At 37.8% G+C, this 22,594-nt stretch overlaps 2 protein-coding genes across 2 annotated transcripts in view; one reads left to right on the top strand and one right to left on the bottom strand.

The window, feature by feature from the left end:
- syn2b (synapsin IIb) overlaps positions 1-22,594 on the bottom strand; it is a 142,450-nt gene that overhangs the window by 50,923 nt on the left and 68,933 nt on the right. The window lies entirely within an intron of this gene.
- Positions 14,144-20,376, top strand: LOC129427343 (metalloproteinase inhibitor 4). Its single transcript, XM_055183761.2, has 5 exons — positions 14,144-14,561; positions 15,955-16,052; positions 17,984-18,089; positions 18,698-18,822; positions 19,257-20,376. Exons 1-5 carry the CDS (start codon positions 14,438-14,440, stop codon positions 19,467-19,469), a joined length of 666 nt encoding a protein of 221 aa, XP_055039736.2. The 5' UTR covers positions 14,144-14,437; the 3' UTR covers positions 19,470-20,376.

Here is a 22,594-nt window from a genome sequence, read left to right as displayed (position 1 = left end):
ATAAAAATTACACACATTCAACTTAAATTAAATAGACAACATATCACTTCTACAGACTCAATCCACCAAAATTTTGTATTTAAAACTGATATTAAAAGGAAAAACTCGCACTCCAAATTAGCGTGCGGGCGGCAACATTAAACAAACATATTAAGGCCACTCGTTTGTAAAACTTGCTAAATGCATCTGATTCTTCACAGAAAATCAAATATATGCACTCAATCCATCTTTTTAACACTTTTAACATTGATATTGACTCATATTTTTAACCATTTTTACATTTTTATCAATCGTTATACAGAGATGCAAAAACACCAACCTGACTCTCTCCAGTCACATGTAGAACTGAGAGAGTCGGACGCGACAGCGCCACTAAGTGACGTCACTCAAACTTAAACTATTTATTTTTCACAAAATAAATTTTTTTCCTTGTATAATATAAAAAAATGAAGAATGAAAATAAGATGGATGGATAAGAAAAACGTATGATATTACAAAAATAATTAAATGTCTTCAAATTAAATCTCTTTCAAAATAAAAGACGCTAAAGTTTGCTGGAACACAAAACTCAGAACATTACACTGGTAATGACAGTGACGTAAACCAAAATGCTATAGTTGCAATATGTGACCACAGTAAAGATTAACCACTGCTTCAACACTCTGTCTTATGAGGAAGATAAAAGGCATAATGTAACTGAGAGCTTCAGTCCCCATTTTCTTTCATTGTTTCTTTCATTTTATATTGAATATCGAACAAGGACTGAGGCTTTCAGAGAATATCATTTTCCTAACATCTCCTTTCACATTCGACCAGTGAAAGAAAGTCACGCATGCCGACCTGTAACGTGAATAAATAATTAAATAATTTTAAGCTTAAACTTTTGTCAAACTGTGATCTTTGCAGGTCTCTCTGTGTGTAGAAAAACCCTGTTGTGTCCAGTCTCCAAAAGATTGTGTGTGGGTACCCTACACATCTCACGCTCTGGAGTACGCCTGTCTGGAGAACAGTGACGGTTCATGTAGCTGGTACAGAGGAGATTCAAAAGATCCTCAAAATGACAAGATGGCCATTTGCAAACCCAGAAGGTCATGAGCAGTTTCTCATTTTTAAAGATGCGAGACATGCTGTTCTTTTCAAAATAGTGAGGGCACAAAGTAACGATTCACAATTCTGTGAATGTCAGAAAATTAACTTCTGTAAATTTCTGCAAAGTTTGGATGTGTTTTTAGTTAAGATACTGGACAAAAACTGTTTTGGAGGCATGAAAGCAATTCAATGTTTTTTTTTCAGAGTTTTTTTTTATTTTAAGTCACCAAATCCAACCTTTAATTGTCTTAATCACTGTGTTTTGTTACCTAAAACAGCTCCATTTTGAAACATGTCAGCAACTAGTAACTGATAGCTAGAATGAAAAATATTTTTTACACAGTTGGGTTTGTTACAGTAAAACTAAGCCTTCAGTATACAATGTTAATGAAATGAAAAAAAAAAAACATTTTATTAATCAAAATGATAACTGTAAATACAACATCAGGGAAAATAATTGATTGATTGAAAATATTTTTTTTGTCTTAAAATATTACTTTCATTAAAAACATGACTCACCCCCATGTCATCCAAGAAACTTATGTCTTTCTTTGTTCAGTCAAAAAAAAGTATGTTTCCTGAGGAAAACATTCCATGATTTTTCAGTTTACAATTTCAATGCAGTTTAAAATTGCAGTTTTACCACTGCTTCAAATGGGTCTAAATGATCCCAACAGAGGTATAAGGGTCTTATCTAGCAAAACAATCGTCATTTTCACCTCCCATAAATAAAAAAAACATGTACTTTTGAACCACAACTTCTAGCCTTGTGACACGCCAGTGCGACCTTACGAATTACATAATCACATCGAAAGGTCATGCATCACATATGTGAAACGCACACTTTAAACAATAAACTGACACAAAAACATTAATTAGTATCATTCCAAAAACAACACTGTCGGAACAACCCTCTTTCTCCACACTTGAATGGTACTTTCGCATACGTTGTGAGTGACATTATCCCTAAAATTATAACATACAGTTTTAGGGCCATATTTACTAACAGCTTTCGCCAGTGCAAACCATAATTTTGGTGTTAAAGGGATAGTTCAGCCAAAAATGATATTAAACCCATGATTTACTCACCCCCAAGCTGTCCGAGTTGCATATGTCCATCGATATTTTAGAAAATGTTTTAGATCTTTCAGTTGATTAAATGTGAAGTTACAGGGTCCACGTCCTTCAAGTCCAAAAAAAGTGTGGGTCTTCTGAGGGTAATCCAGGCGGTGTTGTTGTAGAAATATCCACATTTAGTGTTTTATGTTTTAGTTTGAGAACTCAGACGTTGCGCTGCAGTGTAAATGAACGTAGACGGAGGCCCTGTTTACACATACATGGTTATTTTTAAAAACTGAGAGATTTACCTTCATTTGTGCCCCTCGTTTACACGCAAACGGAGAACTCGCCTCTGACACCGATTCTTTCTAAAAACTCCGGCCAGAGAGGAGATCTTGAAAATCTTCGGTTGCACGGTTGCATGTAAACTAAGTCAGATGGATGTTTAAGCAGGCAATGTCACAGAGTATGCACCAGAAACGTCAAAAGTGCGACCCATGTTTACATGTGACTGCTACTCTGAACGCTTCCAAGATCACATTTATGTTCGTGCAAACTCGTTTCGTGTGTTTGTATTTGCAAATACAGCTGCTCCATTATGTTGAGGAGCAGAGACGAGTGCTTGAAGGTCAGCAATTTTACGCGTGTTCGACTTCATGCGGCGCTGCAAGAACTGACAGACGGATGATGTCAATGTACCGCGAGAGCAAGTTAAGAAATCACACGTAGAGGCAGGGGCGTCACTAGGCCCTTTTTAGGGGGGCTTCAGCCCCCCTAAATTTCAGCCCAGCCCCCCTAAAAATTATTTGATTCATTAATTTGTGATCGCGTCAGTCACCTATAAAAACTCTTTAGAAAAGGCAGCTTGCTGCGTCAAGTTTCGGCTCCTCCCCTGATCTGAGTCAGCATGGATTTAGCGCGTTTTTCAATCCGCAGGGGGGCCGAGCAGAGCGAACACATCAAGGTGTGTGCAAGGCGGACTGGCGGCTGTTCTGGCCCGCCGTGCAGTCGGTGCAGGTTGACATGTGAAAATAATATGACATGAATGACTGACGGACCTCTTAAAATCTACGAATCAGGCAATCGCGGTGCGAAAATGCCAGCACATGAACTAACGGCGGCAACCCACTGCCTTTTTGGCTTTATCTAAAAAATATGCAGCGCAAAGGAGAAGCAGAGAGAGAGACAGACGCAGCGAGATGCTGCAAAATCACAGAAATATTCGCCAAGAAGGGAGCAGGTCAGTCAAGTTACCAGTAAACGCACACATCTATATATTATTATTGCTGATTAACGTTACATGTTTTAAAGTCAGGTGCTGGCGTGATGCATTGCTTTATGTACAGTTGCTCTTAACGCATCAAGCAGATAATTTCACGCAGCAAAACAAACACCAGGTGATTGTGAAGTTTATCATTTTATAAAACTTGTTTTTTTGTGGAAAAACTGGATCAAAAGTGCAAATCAAGCTTTTTATGGCAATTTCACCTTATATTTGCAGTTCTTTAAAATAACTTTTTTAAATCTAATAATATAAGTAAAGTATAGGTTATTAAATATGTTTGTTTCATTTAAAATATTAATATTTCAACATTTGAACTCCTTCCTTTTAAAAAGTGTATGCCACATGTGTATTTGTCTGTGGTATGGTAGACTACATTGTGTATTACTAGTAAGTTTTTGAGGGTTCACCTACTAGACATAGGGGCTGTTTCCCAGACAGGGCTTAAGTCTAGTTCAAGACTAAAATGCCTGTTTAAGTTTTAGTTCTTAACTAAAAGTAGCTTGCACTAACATATCTTAAAATACATCAGTCACATTGTTTTGTCTCAAGATGCACACTTGTAATATTTTTGTAAGATATGCTTGTAAAAACTACATAAACATCATAATATAACTAAGGCCTTGTCCTGGCTTAATCTAAACCCTGTCCTGAAAACCACATCATACTGCATCTTGACAACTCAGTATTAAGGTAGATCACTTGTTGGTCATTCCCCTTTTCTATATTTTAGATCTGTATAAATTTGTTCCCAGATTAACACAGTGGCTATATCAACAATTAATATTAACCTTTAAGATAAATTACAATAAAACAGTAAAAACAGTAAAATGATGTGTTTGTACTGGAAACGTGTGCTGTGTATTTGCACAGTGAATAATGAATCAGGAAGTCATTGTAAAAAAATCTCCATTCCCAACTGAAAATTTTCTTGTCCCATTTATGAAACAGGGAATGGAATAGTGGATTGCAATAAGGTTGGTATACAACCCTACCGTAATAGTAAAATAATATTTTTTTAAATCATACCCTTACTGGGGGCTGAGCCCCCCTAAAAGGAAAATCCTAGAATCGCCCCTGCGTAGAGGTCTAATTACGAATCGGTCTCGCAGTACTTTGACGTCATCGAACACCTACTGCAATAACTCCTCCCTCCAACACGAAGAACCAGTCCGCGTCACCACCAGTGCTGCCGGTGATTGGCTTACGTGGGCTTGAGCGTCTCTTGACGGCATATATGCACGGGTACGTGTAATTGAACACTTTTCTGAAAACTGACATGTGTGCACAATATTATTTTGGAAACCGGAGAGGTTGAAATGTCCGTTTATGAAAATAGCCGCCCACGTGTAAATGTAGCCGGAGTGTTATGTAAAGGAACAGCTGATGTTAACGTGACAGCGCATCATTTTCAAAGTAAAAATTATTTTTATTCAGGTAAATGGACGTTTACAACGGAGGTTTGTCAAAAATAGTAAACATCTACCAACCAGCTATTATAAACGCTATATCAGATTGTTTTAACATGTATCCTTATAGATAATGTCTGTTTTATATTTATGTTTGAGTATTGTTGGGTTTGAATATTGTTGTAATGTTATTTATGTTTTGTTTAAATTTAGTTAGCTTATTACGAAAGACAGACTGTAATTTTAAACACCATATAGGGAGTTCAGTCAGGACCACTTAAGAATACCAAAATTATATAATATATTTATATATTATAACAAGTATCTGAATTTGGCCAAAGGCTGAGGAATCAAGGGGCTCGGTTGTCATGCTGCACCTTTAAGATGCATCCTTTGCATGTATCCCCCAGCCTGTCATAACCAACATTTTAGTATGCTACACGTGAAAATAATTAAAAGGGGTGCAATGGTTGTGAAACTGAGATATTGGAGGTGAAGGGGAGGTGGTGGGTAAAATTGTCTGTGCGACAGAGTAGCTACAGAGCGTCTGATTGACTGCTTAAATACTGTTGATTAAAGCAGGTGAGAGTGATTAAGCAGCTGAGCGTCAGCTGGAGTAGTTAGCGATCAGTGATCTGCCTGAACTACGCTTGAATTCCATTCGGTCACTCAAGCTATATTTGTTAAGGCTAATATGAAAGGAGAATTGTAATGGGTCAGACACTTTTGTTTGCTACTTTAAAATGAATTTTGTTTCATATAATTTGTCTCTTAATTTTAATCGATGTTTTGTTGATAAGTTTTGTGAATAAATGAATAAAAACAATAAAATCAACGTCATATTAATTTTTAATGCTCGTTTAGCCGATTGCGCTTTTTGCTATTTCCGTGTTGCTAGCGGAGGACGTGCACGGACCTCGCACACTTTCAGAAATTAGTGGCATATTAATTTTTAATACTTTAGCCGGCCATGCTTTTTTGTCGGAGAATGCGTGTGAGGGAACATACACACGCTCTGAACAGCAACAAGTTAGGGAAGATAAGTTATTTGGTGTTTTTCTGAAGAATACAGTCAGTTCGTACGAAAATTTTAAAATGGACTTAGATCATAAATATGAACTGCGAACAATGAACTATTATAAATATAACAGCGTGAAATGGTTGAAGAGGAACTCCCTACATTAAAGCAATAAGCATTTCTGTAGGCTAAAGCTATACTTCACCTCTTATTATGTTTGATTAAAGTTTGCATTTGCTGATTTTTTTGCTTCAAGTTCCCTACTATTTAGTACTGTTCACTTGAATGCTTCATTTTTAAATTATAAAGACCTTTCTGTTTGGATGAATTAATCATATTAATATGTTGTAGTGGAGAGGTAGAACAATATAAGACTTTCCCAAACACATTTTTATAGGTTCAAAAATAGTGTCTTTTGTAGTTGCCTGCAAAGGATCCAGGTATATATTTTTGTCAAAATTGCACACCCATAAGCTGCATAAATGCGCAAAGGTAAGCTATTATTAGAGTAATAAGTTATTTTACACTTTTATGCGCATGCCCAGTTACGTGATTGGTCATGTTTAATGCGTTTATGGTCATGTATAGTGTGGATAAAGATTCTTTTTAAAATGCCAGTATAGACGAGGATCGTTTTCATTTTAAAATGCCGTTTTAAAACGCAAATGCTCTAATGTAAACAGGGCCTGAGACAAACAGATGTTTAGGCGGCCAACGTCACAGTATGCGCCAGAGCTCGCACCTACGTCAAAAGTGCGACCTTGTTCAAAAGAGGAACAGGAAGTGATTCGTTGCTGTTTTCGGGATTCTGATTGGCTTACGTGGACTTGAGCTTCTTGTTACAGGATATATACACGGGTACGTGTCAATGAATACTTTTCTGAAAACTGACATGTGTGCACAAAGTGATTTTTGAAACTGGGGAGATTGAAATGTCAGTTTATGAAAATAGCCGCCCATGTGTAAATGTAGTCTCATTCATGCCCCTCGTCTCCTTGTTAATTATCCTATTATTATTTATGTCACCTATTGCCCTCATTAGTTCTTCCTAAGTTCTTAGTTCTTAGTCCTGGTTGTGTAGTTAACTGTCAAGTTGCGAATTTAGTAGTACTGTGTTCAAAATATCGATACGACGATACATCGTCACACGCCTGACAATGCATGCATCGATACAACATCTTTTGGATAGATTCGGATGCACTTTTGAAAGAAGCGTGATGAATCGCTGTTGATCCGTGATCCACATGGAAAGGTCGCATTTGACTCGCGGAGTGCGTAGAGTGAAAGGTAGCGGGGTATACTTTCCGTGTCCGTCTCGGGGGCACACGCGTCTGCACAACTTGCGTGCCGCATACTCTTCTACTCGATCTCTCACACGCGTGCGTATTTAAAATCAGTGAGTTCAGTATCAGTGGTGTCAAAAGTTTTCACATTCATTACTCAGGTAGAAATATAGAAACTAGGGTTTAAAAGACTTCTGTAGAAGTTGAAGTATCAACTCAAGCTTTTTAATCAAGTAAAAGTGTAAAAGTACTGGTTTTAAAACTACTTAAAGTATAAAAGTAAAAGTAATGTAAGGGAAAAAAGCCATTAAGGACAAAAGCTTAGGCTGCGCAACAGGGATCTATTGCGCACTACCCTACCTTCTAAAAATGTTAATGTTTGGTAAAATTTGGGATGCACTAGGCTACCTGTTTTAGCCACATATATGCCCATTAAAAATGAACACACTTTAGTACAATGCAAATACATTATAGAACCATATGTGTACTACTAAGCGTTAACATGTGTTTCATGGAGCAGAAGATATGATGACTATAAGTATTGTAATGGTGCAAAAAGTCAAACTTCAAATGGTGCAAAAAGTCAAACTGCTGGCCAAAAACCCTGTGATGCCCGAACATGTTTTCGGGTGCGTTCTCCGGAAGTCGAGTTGCTCGACCACAGGTTCTCACATTTCAGTTAAAATACATTAGAAAATTAAGATTTATTTCTTTTAAGACATACAATCATTGTAGTTTCATTCTTACCTTGAAATGTAACGGTTGCTTTTCTGAAATTGAACCCGAAATATTAAACCTTGATGACGTATGCGGTCGACCAACGCGACTTCCAGAGAACGCCCCCGAAAAAATGTTCGGGACGTGTCCGCCGGAACTGGCACGAATGGCCACCCTAGTCTTGAGGCAGGATCATGACAGGCCCATGTGTTTTGTGTGAAAGCACTGGCTTTGTTTATTCAGGCCATGTGTCTTCTGTCTGGTCTCCTGACCCCACCCCCTCGTTTCCTCGTTAATCATTCTATTATTGTTTCATTCATGTCACCTGTTCCCCTCTTGATTTGCTCCTTTATTTAATGCCTGTTTGCTGTCCTGGGCTGATTCATTTTGTTCTTATATGTACTTACCTGAGTATTTGTCAAGTATATGGTTCTAGTTTATTGTTTTATATCCAAGTCCTGTTCCAGTCTTTGTTTAGTATAGTGTTGTTTATTTTTGTCTTAGTCATTGCCTTGTTTTAGAGATACAGAGCTACTTCAAACTATAGCTGTCACATTAATAATCTGATTTCTATTAAATAGTTTTAAGTCTGACTGCATGTTTATACATATATTCATAGATTAAATGAGAGACAAATATAATTGCTAGAGTAAGGCACTATCTTTGTAAAGCTGCTTTGAAAAGTTCTAACTTAATTTTTAAGTATTTCTACAAGTTACCCCAAAAGCTAATAAATGAATGGCAAAAACACAACTGTTACAACACTGCTTATTCAATGTACAATAAATATATAATAATAATAATTATTATTATTATTTTACTAAATTCGGAACAAAATTGTAATTCAAAATAGTCTTGTATTGTGATTCGCATCGTATCATGGCCTTGTATCGGGATACGTATCGTATCGGGAAATTGTTGGCAATACACAGCCCCAGAATTTAGTAGTCAAGTTCTTATCAATTTTGTCTAGTTTATTATTTCATTATAGTTTTATGTTGTTTTGTACCCTACGCCGCCTGGATAAGGTCAACACATCTCACTAAGAACCGCGAGAAGATGTGTCCACGTGGGTTTAAAATTAGACATTACAGAGATTAGAGATACAGATAGTGGGAGAACTTTTAGCCTACATTAACACCAAAAACATTATAGATGAGAATAAAAGTCTACATCAGGTGCCCAATTAAGGAAAACTGGATAGAAGACGAGAAAAATGTAAAGGATACAAGTATGTATATTGCCATGCCACTCATCTCATTATAATATGCTATCTGGATATAACTTATTGTATATGTATCTTATGCCTAGAATTAGTCAAAAGGATTATGCTTCTTTGGTTCATAACTTCCTATTCTGAAAGTTTCATCAATTGTGCATAATGACATGTGCAACTGCATAAAGTTAAGTATATTTAGTATTTTTCAGTAACGCAGTTATTTTGGGAAAATGTAAATAACTTCATTGCAGGCTGATTTAAGGTGTGCCCTAAATTTTCTGCTGGCACTCCTAAAATTTTTATTCATGGGCTACAGTGCTCCTAATAACAAAAATTTAGTCTGGAGCCCTAAATGACTAGAGTTTTAAAATGTATTTTTTTGGGGAGGGGACCTACACTTTGTCAATCTGGGCTTGCTGAGTGCCCATTCTTAAATTGAGCCAGGGTGTATAGCGCCTATGGCCAGAGATGCTGGGAAAATCAACAACCCCCCTGTGACCCTGCAGGGGATAAGCAGGTTTAGAGAATGAATGAATATTGCATTACAATAAGGTTGCAGTAACGCCACACCAGCAGAGGGAGCCCTCATCTGAGTATTGACTGTGTCTCGCTTCCTCTGCTTCTGTGTTTACTGTGTTTGGAACTCTTGCCTGTTTATTCGTCTCTGCCTATTGGATTACCCTTGTGTTTGATACCCTATCTGACTTCTACCGTGTTTATGACCCATTGCCTGGCATACGTTCCTGTATCTCAAACCAGCTTTTTAATAAACAATCAACAATATGGATTCTAATGCAGCCTCAGCCTCGTCCTCACAGAATACTTTGCCTACACTGAATCCAAAGGAAGTTTCTAACCTGCAAGCAGCCTTCCTACCAAACGGAAGTATTAGAGGGCTACCAGAGTCAACTCGCTAAACTCTAGTCTGTCAATGAACATCTGACAAATTATTTTCAATCCCTTCCATCAACCATGCCGAAGACGGTAAGCTTTGCATTACCAGATAAATTTGATGGGTGTGCAGAACAGTGTAAAGGCTTTGTTCTTCAAGTGAAGATAACCAGGAAGAGAAGTTTGTGTCAAAAGGGAAAAAATTAGCTTTTATAAAGACATTACTATCTGGGAAAGCTTTAGACTGGGCCGCGGCTGTTTAGGAGACGGATGTATGATTCAGAACGTCCTTTGATTATTTCATTCAGCAACTACATGAAACGTTTGAATATCCCGCTGGGGGCAGGGACGATTCAACGCAAATTTTACATATGAAACAAGAAAATCGCACATCCCCTGAGTACGCCATTTTGTTCAGAACAATTGCTGCTCAACGTGGATGGAATGATATTTCCCTGAAACTGTCTTTTAACAAAGCATCAACCCGGACCTACAAACTGAATTGGCATGTAAGGGAGAGGATTTATCAATTCCTGCCTTTGTAACTCTCACTATTAAGATAGATAATCTGATGCGACAGGCACCTAAGCGAAGAAGTGTGAGAGAATCTCAACGTTTCTCGCCGGCCGTCTCACAGTCCATGACATCATCAGGCACCAAGTCAAGCGAAGAACTCATGCAACTAGGTTTGTCTAGGCTTTCTGAAGAAGAACAATCGAATCGAGACAACATCAGCTCAATTTATGCTTTTACTGTGGTGAAGCCAACCATCACACTCAGAGATGTCCACATTAAGTCTAAACAACCACCCGGGTAAATATTGAGTATTTATCACTACTCGGTAACAAATCTTTCAAGCTCCCCATTGGAATAAAGACTGAAGATGTCTCTATTTCTTTAACAGCGATGATAGACTCTGAGGCAGCGATGAACCTTATACACAAAGACATCATCAAGAAATATAATATCTTCACAAAACCATGCAACCCTTCCATCAAAACACTCAATGATAATACTATAGGAGAGGGGATCACTTATTAGACCAAGCCATTAACTCTTCAAGTGGATTTGTTTAATCAGGAGTTTATTTCTTAATATGTCATTAACTCTCCTAAACATTAAGTGATCCTCGTATTTCCCTGGCTATCCATTCATGACCCTGTAATTTCCTGGCATCATGCTGAGTTGTCTAATTCGTGCAATTTTTGTAAAAATCATTGTTTTTCCTCAAGTCCCTAAACTATGTTTAACAAAAAACATTGAAAGCCCAGAAATGAACAAGACCGTTAATATCCCCAACTATTATGATTATCTCACAGATGTTTTTTAGCAAAAGTAAAGCCACCCAATTACCACATCATCGTCCCTGGGACTGTTCAATAGATTTACTGCCCAATGCCATGCCCCCTAAAAGTAAGGTTTATATTTGTCCAGAAAGGAAACCCAGGCCATGGAAGAATATATTGAAGAAGCAGTAAGCTCCGGGTTTATCCGCCCCTCCACCTCTCCAGCTGCTACGGGTTTTCTCTTTGTTGAAAAAAGGGTTGGAGGATTAAGATCATGCATTGATTACAGAGGACTCAATAATGTTACCGTTAAGTTCTGCTACCCTCTTCCATTGGCCCCCTCAGCTTTGGAACAACTCCGCAAAGCCACCATCTACACCAAGCTTGACCTACGGAGTGTTTATGACTTAATCAGAATCAAGGAGAGTGATAAATGGATAACTTCCTTCCTCACTACTAGGAAGCAGTATGAGTACCAAGTTATGCCATATGGACTTGCCAACTCACCCGCCGTGTTACAATTGTTTATTAATCCTAAACCAAGAATGAACATATCAGCCATGCCAGGACAGTTCTTGCTTGTCTACTTGCAAACCAATTATATGTCAAAGCAGAGACATTGTGAGAACAGACTTCATTCTTGGGCTACCACATCAGCCACCAGGGGATAGAAATAGATGAATCCAAAGTCAAAGCAGTCACTGAATGGCCACAACCATTTACTGTGAAGCAGCTTCAAAGGTTTTTGGGGTTTGCCAACTTTTATAGATGGTTTATCAGAAATGATAGCATGATTGTTCCCCTCTGACATCCTTTTGAAAGAAAAACCTACGAGGTTAAAATGGAATGAAGAGGCCAACCAGGCATTCAAGTCTTTGAAAAAAAGGTTTACAACAGCCCCCATCTTAAGACATCCTGACCCGAATCTCCCGTTTGTAGTGGAATAGGAGCGGTGCTCTCTCAATGTCACGCCCAACCTGGCAAACTATACCCAGTGGATTCTTCTCCAGGAAATTAACCGCTGCAGAGAGGAATAATGAGGTAGGGAATAAGGAGCTACTGTCCTGGAAAGCAGCCATCAAGGAGTGAAGACACTGGCTCGAGGGTGCAATCCATCCCTTCCAAGTAATTACCGACCACAACAATCTTGAATACATCAAGAGTGTTAAACGGCTAAACTCACGCCAGGCTCACTGGTCCCTGTTTTTTTACCCAATTCCAGTTTACCGTAACCTACTGACCAGGAAGTAATAATAGTAAGGCAGATGCTTTATCCAGGTTAATTTGATCTCCCTACAGAAACCCTTACACTTGAATGCATTCTTCCAGCATCTATTGTCATTGCTCCTGTTACCTGGGACATAATTGAGGAGATACAAAAAGAACAACTGCAATAACCTGTGCCTGAAAATTGTCCTCCTAACAAGCAGTATGTTCCACAGAGTTTTAGTCATGGAGTGACACAATGGGTCCACACCTCTGTCAGCGCTGGTCATCCAGGTATATCTCGCACCTTACACTTGCTGCAGAACTTATTCTGGTGGCCCTCAATGATTAAGGATGTAACCACTTTCGTTAAAGCATGCCAGGTTTGTGCTCTGTCAAAGACACCCAAAGATTTACCTTCCGGTCTCCTCCAACCAATACTCATCCAACGGTGTCCTTGGTCACCGATCTACCACTCTCTGATGGTTTCAGTACTATCCTAACCATAATTTATAGAACTTTGTAGCACAAATAATATCAATGTAGCAACAAGCCAATGATTTATATCCTATTGGTCTTAATGGTAAGTCTAGACACCTCTCTCTCTAGGTTAGTTCACTTAACAACCATCTTGATGACATCAGCTATTTTCTAATCATACAAGTACAGCTCCATCTGATTGAATAGATAAGGGCTCACTCACATTATTCAAACCAAACCATGCCTCAGCGCGATTGTCACCCCTCCCTACTCCCCCAGATGCACGCACTCACACTGTACTTTTATCGATCCGAGCCCGGGCGCGCTTTTGTCATTAACATGCAATTTGTTTTGAAAAAAGCAGGAAGTAAAACGCTCTCTTAACACTGGAACCCACTGTAATGATAAGTTTTTTATTCAGAGTCATTTGGTGCGCGATTAGACAGCTCTCTCACATGTCATCATATTGCTTAGTTGATCTGTCACGTGTGTAGCTCGGACATTCATGTAACCCCGCTGTGCGCATCAAAAGGTTTTTACGGAGGCAGATGAAGGTGAGTGGTCGCCAACTGACGTCTTCACCTTTTGAATCGTGCTCACACCACAGCCTTCTGCACCTGATGAACCGCGCTCCAGCCCACCTCTGCAACCCGGTAGGGGTGCGTTTAACCAGTCTGTGCCTGGGCGCGGTACAGAGCGATCACACTAGTCAAACGAATCAGGCTTTGGGGGTCAAACACGCCCAAGCGCGGTTTGGATAGTGTGAGTACAACCTAAAGCTCAAATCATAAAAATTGTTCAGATCATTTTATTATTTATTTATTTATTCTTAACACCAGTCCAGCATCCATGGCGAGAACTAGTCATCTATGCACAATATATTATCTTTGATTCACCTAACTTGCATGGTTTTTTTTTGGACTGTGAGAGTAAACCGGAGAATTCGGGGTAAACCTATGCCAAAACAGGGAGAACATGCATACCACATACTGAAAGACCTCCCAATCTATCTGCGGCTCAAGAACATTCTTGGTGTAAGCCACACTGCTAGAAAAAAATGAGCTGCATGTTAATGTTTTCAGCAGACTATTGCCTGCTGATTGGATGACTTTCAGCTATTTTTACAAGAACATACTTCTCTTGAACAGTTTAAGTTGCGAAATACACCAGATGTTTCTGTGCAGTCGTAGGTCTGGCTTTGATAAGGCGACGTAAGGCAACATGAACTTTAACAATTTCAGTGATATAACAAAAATCATACAGGTCAGGAATTACGTTAAATGATTAATTTTACGGTTTTTTTTTATTAACATTGTGTTTGTTTGAGGGGTGGGGCTTGTTGGGATAGAAGGCGGTTCCTTTTATCAAACAGACACAGACTCTACATACATAAGACGTCAACTTCCCTCAAAAGTGAAGAGGATCACAGCAGAGAGAAAGAGAGAGCTATAAGAAAACATCTGTTTCAAAGGATTTTTATTTCGTTTCTCTTCTAATCATGGGTGGCACACTTTTGTATGTTATGCTGATCTTTCTGTCCATAGGACTGAATAAACAGGCGGCAGAGGGCTGCAGTTGTTTCCCAATACATCCTCAAATTTTTTTCTGCAATTCTCGAATAGGTAAGTGAAACTCTCTTATCAATCTACTAAAATAAATGTCCCTAATGTTTCTGAACTTTGGGGAAACTGATAAATATCAAGGGAATAGAGATAATATGGATGAGGGCGTTTCTTACGAGGCATTTTAAAGTTTTAGCTTTTACTGTCATCGAAATAGATTTTAGCACAGATTTTTCTTCTTCTTTTTGTTGCAGTATCTGCACATCGCACTAAAACCATATTTGCTTGCATTTACAGACTCTTGACTTTTAATTCAAAATAAAACTTATAAAAAAGGGCAATAATCATAAATCCATGTCAGTATTTATTGTGTGACAGTTTTACACACATTAAGACGACATTACTTCCAAACATTTGTCCACTTGTAACATTTCATCAATGTTGCTGTGCAAGGATACAAAGGAGACAGTATGAAGCATGTTTATGAAATGCAAATAAAAACAAAGATAATGTGGGCAGAATATTTGGTTATGTAAAAGATAATGTACAGCAATCTGACTGTTATCACAGATTAAATTTGGACAAGGTCAGTAGGATGACGCAAAGTGGAGGCTGAAATGATAAATGCACTGGACATTTTCGTGTTTCAGAAACAAATGACAAAAACTGACAGACTTCTGCTGTGATGCTTACATTATGTTATTATTGTTGCCCCCGCTTACATCATCTTTTAAAAGCATATACGATATCAACATTTACACTAAACACTTGGTAAAATAAGGTAGACATACTGACCCAGAACAGCGTAAAACACATGGGAAGTAACGTTGTGACATGCAATGGACACAGACAAAATGATTATACAATGTTTACATACAAGATTACAGAGCTTTCTTTCTGTATCAACACATGAAACTTCAGCATAACTTCACTAAGCTGAGCCTCCATTACACTGTTAAAAAAGTAATGAGATTACAGGTAGTGTCTACAGGAGTTAACATCATTTGCCACCGTCGCTTTATCAGTGACGTACGACGGGTCTTAAGATGGGAACATCCGATATGTCCACTTAAATTGCGGACACAAATGCATGTATCCGATTCATATCCGATTTTTTTCCAATTATGAATGAGGCCTAAAACCAATCTAAGAATATCGGAATCTATGCACTTTTTCCTGTTTACATGTTCATAGTTCATATCCGATCTGTGCCACATAAGAGAAAAAATTCATAGAAAGTCATTTTTATTTTTATACTGTTGCCTACAATCCTTGTGTTTATTGTATTTCAAGAAAAGAGATTTCATTTGGAGACAATAACTTGCGACACCGTAGACTTGGAATTTGTAACTTTGCAGATCGTTAACATGAAAAGGAAAATAGTGGCTCTTAAAAAGAGAGTTTATTAAGTCCACAATGCCAAAAGGTTTTTAATGACTCATTATTTTTCCAGCTGTGATTCTAGCTGAAGTAACCAGTGAGGAGATTGTTAGTGAGGACACTAAATCTGATGGATGGGGGTCAATTCGATACCAAATCAAAGTGATCAAGGTAAGTTAAAATAAATGCTACTCTATTTTTAAATTGCCATATTCATCAATAAAAGAAGTAATATGCTCTTCCTAATAATTATGTACATGTCATTTTATTGCATGACTATTTTGTGAATTTCTTTTGGCTCAGAGAAAATTTGCTCAAATAATCTTAAAAATAAATGTAAAAAGCATCACAAATTCTATGTTCCCTTTTAAGGGAACTCAGCGCTGCATCATAAAAATGACACTTTAGGAATGCCACCAGCGTTCGAGCATATAAATAAACTGTTAAATTAGTCTGTCTTATCGGCGACAAGAGATGACGTCACCAGTGCAATAAATAACGGAAGCCATAAAAGGGAAGCGCAGACAGCGCATGTCAGCTTCTGTCATTCAGCAGCTCTTTGTGTAAAAAATGAGCCTTCAATTGACTTTTAAAAAATGTTAGAGTACAAGATGCTATAATATGAGAAGGCAGACTGTTAACCCTTTCGTCTGCACCTTGTTCTCTGGACAGCTAAAAGTGATTGATCCGAAGACCTTAGATTTCTCGGTTTATGCCTTACTAAAATCTCAGAAAGGTAAGATGAGGCTTACATATTCAGGGATTTAAAAACAAAAATCAGTGGCAGCGTTCTGGACTGACTGCAGACAGTTTAATGCCTTCTGACAGACACCCACATATAAGGAGTTGCAATAATCAAGTCTCGTAAACACAAACACATGTAACAGCATGAGGCATGGACTCAACTAGAACTTTCTATCACCAGCATTCACTTTTTTTAGCAATTTCAGCTACAGTAGCTGGTCTGTTGGATCAGAACACATGGCCAGCCTTCGCTCCCCATGTGGATCAATGAGCCATTTCTGCCTATGACCCTGTCGCCAGTTCACCGCTTTTCCTTTGATAGGTACTGACCACTGCAGACCGGGAACACCCCACAAGAGCTGCAGTTTTGGAAATGCTCTGACCCAGTAGTCTAGCCATCTCAATTTCAACCTTGTCAAAGTCACTCAGGAAGTTCTTAAGTGTGTTTTTGGGGGCAAAGCATACCAAAATCAAGTGCTTCTGGTCAGCCTAGCTCCCTTTCTGTGCAAGTTCACAAAATGTATGGATTCAACCCTTGCTCTGGGACTTCAGGGTATGCTTTAGATGACTGGCTAGTGTTAGTTCAGTCTCACAAGATGGCAGTTCGTCATCAAGATGTAATCCCTGTCCACACTGCAAAAGATTACTTCCTTACTTAGTATTTTTGTCTTATTTTCAGTAGAAATATCTAAAAATTATTAAATCAAGATTTATTTTCTTGATGAGCAAAATGACGTTAGCAAATAAGTATAGTTTTTAGGCATATAGAAAAATACAATTTAAGTAAATTTGTGCTTAAAACAAGCTAAATTATCTGCCAACGTGGTGAGAAAAATGTGCTTGAATTAAGTGTTTAAGAAAAAAGAAAACTTATTTCAAAATTTTTTTTCACCCCATTGGCAGATATGTTTGCTTGTTGTCTAAAAACTAGACTTATTTTCTTAAGTCATTCTGCTAATCAAGAACAAGCATCTTAATTTAAGAATTTTTAGATATTTCTACTACAAAAAAACAAGAAAGTCATTTTTTTGCAGTGCACATGAAATGTCTGGGGTGACAGCTTAAGGTAAAAAAGAGCAACTAACCCCCAAACAAAGAACATATAATTTTTTTCTGCCTTTTGGTATCTGTCACACTCATGACATCATCCCTCTTTACCTAACAAACTGGTATCACGGTTTATTTAGATGCATGAATGCTGGTGGCGTTCTCAGTGTCATTTCATAACACAGCATCTCGTTCCCTATACAGAGAACAGAGGTTACAGTCGTAGCCGAGACGTTTTCTAAGAATATTACAAATATGGTTTATGATGAAATAATGAATATGGAGATAGGAATAACAAAATCTCTTTTTAGGTGTTAAACAGTTTTAACAATACTAAGCAAATTCAGTATGTCTATACACATCAAGATGAAGGCATATGTGGCATCAGGTTGGAGCGCAGCCTCTATGTGCTTTCAGGTAAAATCATTTCACACATTCAAAATCAATCCATCACACATTCAAGGTAACATTGTGACACACTCTTTAGTTGTAAATCAGGTGTGTTAAAAATGGAGATATACAAAAAGTATAGTGTTACCTGACTAGCAGTGAGACAAGCTCTTTGCCGTTTCTGTCAGACGAATTTTTAGACCCACCCCCTTCATCTAAAGCCACACCCTATATGGACACATTTTAATCAGAGATTGAGTTGGAGATCCGCAAAGCGTCATTTATTGTTTAAATTGGTAAAAAAATCTAATTTACCCGAACAATGAAACGTACTGTACACTGACCTTTTCCAGGTATAATTTAGTAAAACAAACAAACAAAAGTATCAAAATTTCACACATTTAAGCTACTTTTCAATCTACATATTGACTGCCCTCAAAATGTGAAAAATTGTTAATTGGTAGAAAATCCCAAATGTGATTGGCTAAACAAAGTTAACACAGTCTACAGCTGTTTTAGGCCAGTTAGGAACATCTCGACATAACATCTTTGTGGATAACACATCTGAAATGAAAAGTCAACTGCTTAATGTGTCGGATGAGAATCTGTTTTTTCTGCTTGTTCTTGCTTTAAAGGAACCTTATGGAATGATGATGGGATTGTGGTGAAGATGTGTAACCTTGTCAGGCATTGGGACAGTCTGTCCTTAACAGAACAACAAAACCTCAACCAAACACTTCAGATGAGCTGTAACTGCACGGTAAAATGCTAAAATGTTATAGTTACAATATGTGACCACGGTAAAGGTTAACCACCGCTTCAGACACTAAACCGACACTATCTGATAAGCAGCCCACATTGATTTATTGCTGTACATGCAGGATAGTTCATCCAAAAATATCAAATCTGTCATCATTTATTTTCATGCTGTTCTGAAACGGCATGACACTCTTTCTTATGAGGAAGATAAAAGGCATAATGTAACTGAGAGCCTCAGTCCCCATTTACTTTCATTGTCTCTTTCCTTTTATTTTGAATGACGAACAAGGACTGAGGCTTTCAGAGAATATCATTTTCCTAACATCTCCTTTCACATTCCACCAGTGAAAGAAAGTCACGCATGCCGACCTGTAACGTGAATAAATAATTCAATAATTTTAAGCTTAAACTTTTGTCAAACTGTGATCTTTGCAGGTCTCTCTGTGTATAGAAAAACCCTGTTGTGTCCAGTCTCAAAAAGATTGTGTGTGGGTACCCTTCACATCTCACGCTCTGGAGTACGCCTGTCTGGAGAACAGTGACGGTTCATGTAGCTGGTACAGAGGAGATTCAAAAGATCCTCAAAATGACAAGATGGCCATTTGCAAACCCAGAACGTCAAGCACTGGAGCAGTTTCTCATTTTTAAATATGCCGAGACATGCTGTTCTTTTAAAATAGTGAGGACACAAACTAATGCTGGGTTAATTGTAACAGCTATTTTACATACTGTAGTTACACGGGGCTGAGCAATCTGTACTTTTGGTTTTTTTCTGTGAATGTCAGAAAATTATCTTCTGTAAATTTCTGCAAAGTTTTGATGTGCTTTTAGTTAAGATATTGAAAGTGTTTTGGAGGAATGAGGCAAGTAAATCTCTTCATCTTTTGTTTTTTTTTCTGAGTAGGATTTGTAAGTCACCAAATCCAACCTTACATTGTTACCTAAAACAGCAACATTTTGAAACATGTCAGCAACTAGTAAGTAGTAATTGATAGCTAGGATTAAAAATATTTTTTACACAGCTGTTTGTTACAGTAAAACTAAGCCTACAATGTAAAACATTTCTCTAGAAATTATAGAAAGCTGTTTGCCAGTAACTTACTGTAGATTTTACATTTATGTTATTTACTGGCAATAGTTTGTTCAAAGTGAAATAAACATTAAACATTTTCAGTCTTTGGGCCCTATCTTGCACCCAGTGCAATTGACTTTGTCAGTGACGTATGTATCATTCGTATTTTGCACCGGCGCACAGCGGGTTTTTCCCTCCACAGATGCACGTCGGCAAACTAGGGAATGATATTGCGCTCCCTGGGCAGTTCAACGCAAAAAAGGAGGCGTGTTCCGGCGCAAACCATCCCTGATGCTATTTTGCAGTTTCAAAAAACAATTGCGCCACTGACCAAGAAAAACTAGTCTAAAGTCAGTGGCGCGTTGCGCGTTGTTCATTATGCTATTTTAAGGGCGCATGCTTGACCATAATGTATAGCGTGCACAACGCGCATTGCTTATCTAATCTACACAGATGCAACAGTTAATTTTGCAAATCATAAATTGTTACAATAAAAAATTTTAACACATGAGATAAGGGAGGTGATCGTTTTTATTTATTGTGTGGCTGCGTTAAAAAATTCTCATGCAAATAACAATTAAAATATTTTCATAAGTTTGTTGTGTGGCTGTATTACTTTATTTTATGTAAATAATAATTAAAATGTTTTCATAAGAAACCTTAATTGTATATGAACTTGATTTGTAAGTGTACTTTGGGGTTGGACCTTGCTTGCGTTTCTTGGGTCCGATTTCAAAGCCCCAAACACTTTCAGCGGTGAGTGTGGACGCAGCGATGTCCTCTGCTGGCGTCAGGTCCTGTTTAGAGGCAGATCCACCTCCTGTTACACGGCGTGCCCGATTTATGCTGGAAAGCTTGGGATTCCCCCGTCTCCTGATATCATTGTAGCGGATGCCAGCTGATGAGACAATTGTGGCTATATTTCCTTCCACGCCGGTTTAACCGACGCTGAATTGGGCGCCATACAAAACAAGTTCTCTGTCTTTGACTGCTCTTACAAGAACGTCGGTCTCCTTGGCTGTGAACCGTTTCTGGGGTGCGCCTGGTAAATCCGTCATAATAATAGCAACCCGCCATGGAACTTGCGCACTTGCGTTTAAAGGGAATGTTGGATAGCGTTCTGATTGGTGTATTTGACGTTACGCCCAAACCACACCTATGAATAATGAACCTACTTCAGACCAACCCCTTATTGATTTGCGCCTGGCGCAAGAGTTATTTCTCCCGCTGGGAAAATAGCAACAGCGCCCAAGATCCGCCCACAAAATCACATGCGCTTTGCACTTGCATCGTTAAAATAGGGCCCTTTATCTTCTACAGTAAGTTACTGGCAATCCGCTGCATAATTACAGCTATTTTTACAGTCCAGTATACAATGTGAATGAAATGAAAACAATGTACATTTTATTAATCAAAATGATACCTGTAAATACAACATCAGGGAAAATAATTGATTGAAAATAAATTTTTTTGTCTTAAAAGATTACTTTCATTAAGAAAATCCTGATATTTTACTCACCCCCATGTCATCCAAGATGTTTATTTCTTTCTTTGTTCAGTCAAAAAGAAATTAAGTTTTATGAGGAATTTTTCAGTTGACAGTTTCAGTTTAAAATTGTCGTTTCAGCGCAGCTTGGGTCTTATCTAGCGAAACAATCGTCATTTTCTCCCATTTTTTTTTTCACCTAAAAATATACTTTTAAATCACAACTTCTAGCCATGTGAGGTGCCAGCCCGACCTTACTGTACGTATAACATAATCACGTGGAAAGGTCACGCATTACATATGTGAAATGCACACTTTAAACATTTTAAGCAATACGTCACGAGTGACGTTTCAACGTTATTACGTATACATTGCTGGCAAATCGCAAGGCTAGACGAGAAGTTGTGGTTTAAAGGTGCATTTTTATTTATTTATTTTTTGGCAAAATATGACAATTGTTGCATTGAATGTGTTATTTTACGAATGTTGTAGGTTTCACATACAAACCTTAAGTGGTCATTTGTAGCAGAGATTATCAATTATTTTTAAATGACTAAGCCAAAACCCAAATATGTTGGGTTTTGCCCAACTCTCTCCTACTTGAATCTTTATGAAATCAACTTCAAAGTCAATTGTTGTTAAACTAATTTAATCATTTAAACTTTTCTGTACAGGGGTTTGAGAGGGGAAAGACCCCATTCATGATGTAAACCAATGTACTGTAAGCTAAAAGTTTAAAATTATTTTTTTTAATATGCTCTGTCTTTAATGAAAACACACATGGTATAATAAAAGCACTATATAGAAAACAGCCTTAAAATACTTTGAACAAAACATCACCACAGTGTTAATAAAGGCTTCAGATGTGTAGTGTATCCCTAAAATGATCACATGATTATTGAGTGTCCACAAACATTACACAAAACATTAGTGACATACACAAAAAAAAGTTTAATTTAATGGAGAGGTTTAAACACTTATGCCTAATGTGTATAAATACAACATTATGCTTATGTTAACTAATAATAAAAACGTTGGTCAACATTACCTAACATCAAACGATGTGAACTTTCGGCATTCATGTTTCTTGTTGCAGGCATGAAATCATTTCAACAGTTATACGTCAGTTCTCTCAGTTCAGGAGTGATATGTTATGCACAGATTAATTACCAGTTTATTGATGAAGTATGCAGTGTGCATACTCTGTGCAGAGAT

Source organism: Misgurnus anguillicaudatus, chromosome 14 (genome assembly GCF_027580225.2).
Source record: "Misgurnus anguillicaudatus chromosome 14, ASM2758022v2, whole genome shotgun sequence".
Classification (NCBI taxonomy): Eukaryota; Metazoa; Chordata; class Actinopteri; order Cypriniformes; family Cobitidae; genus Misgurnus; species Misgurnus anguillicaudatus.
The sequence above is the reverse complement of the archived record's forward strand: the minus strand, read 5'-3'. Positions and strand labels throughout refer to the sequence as shown.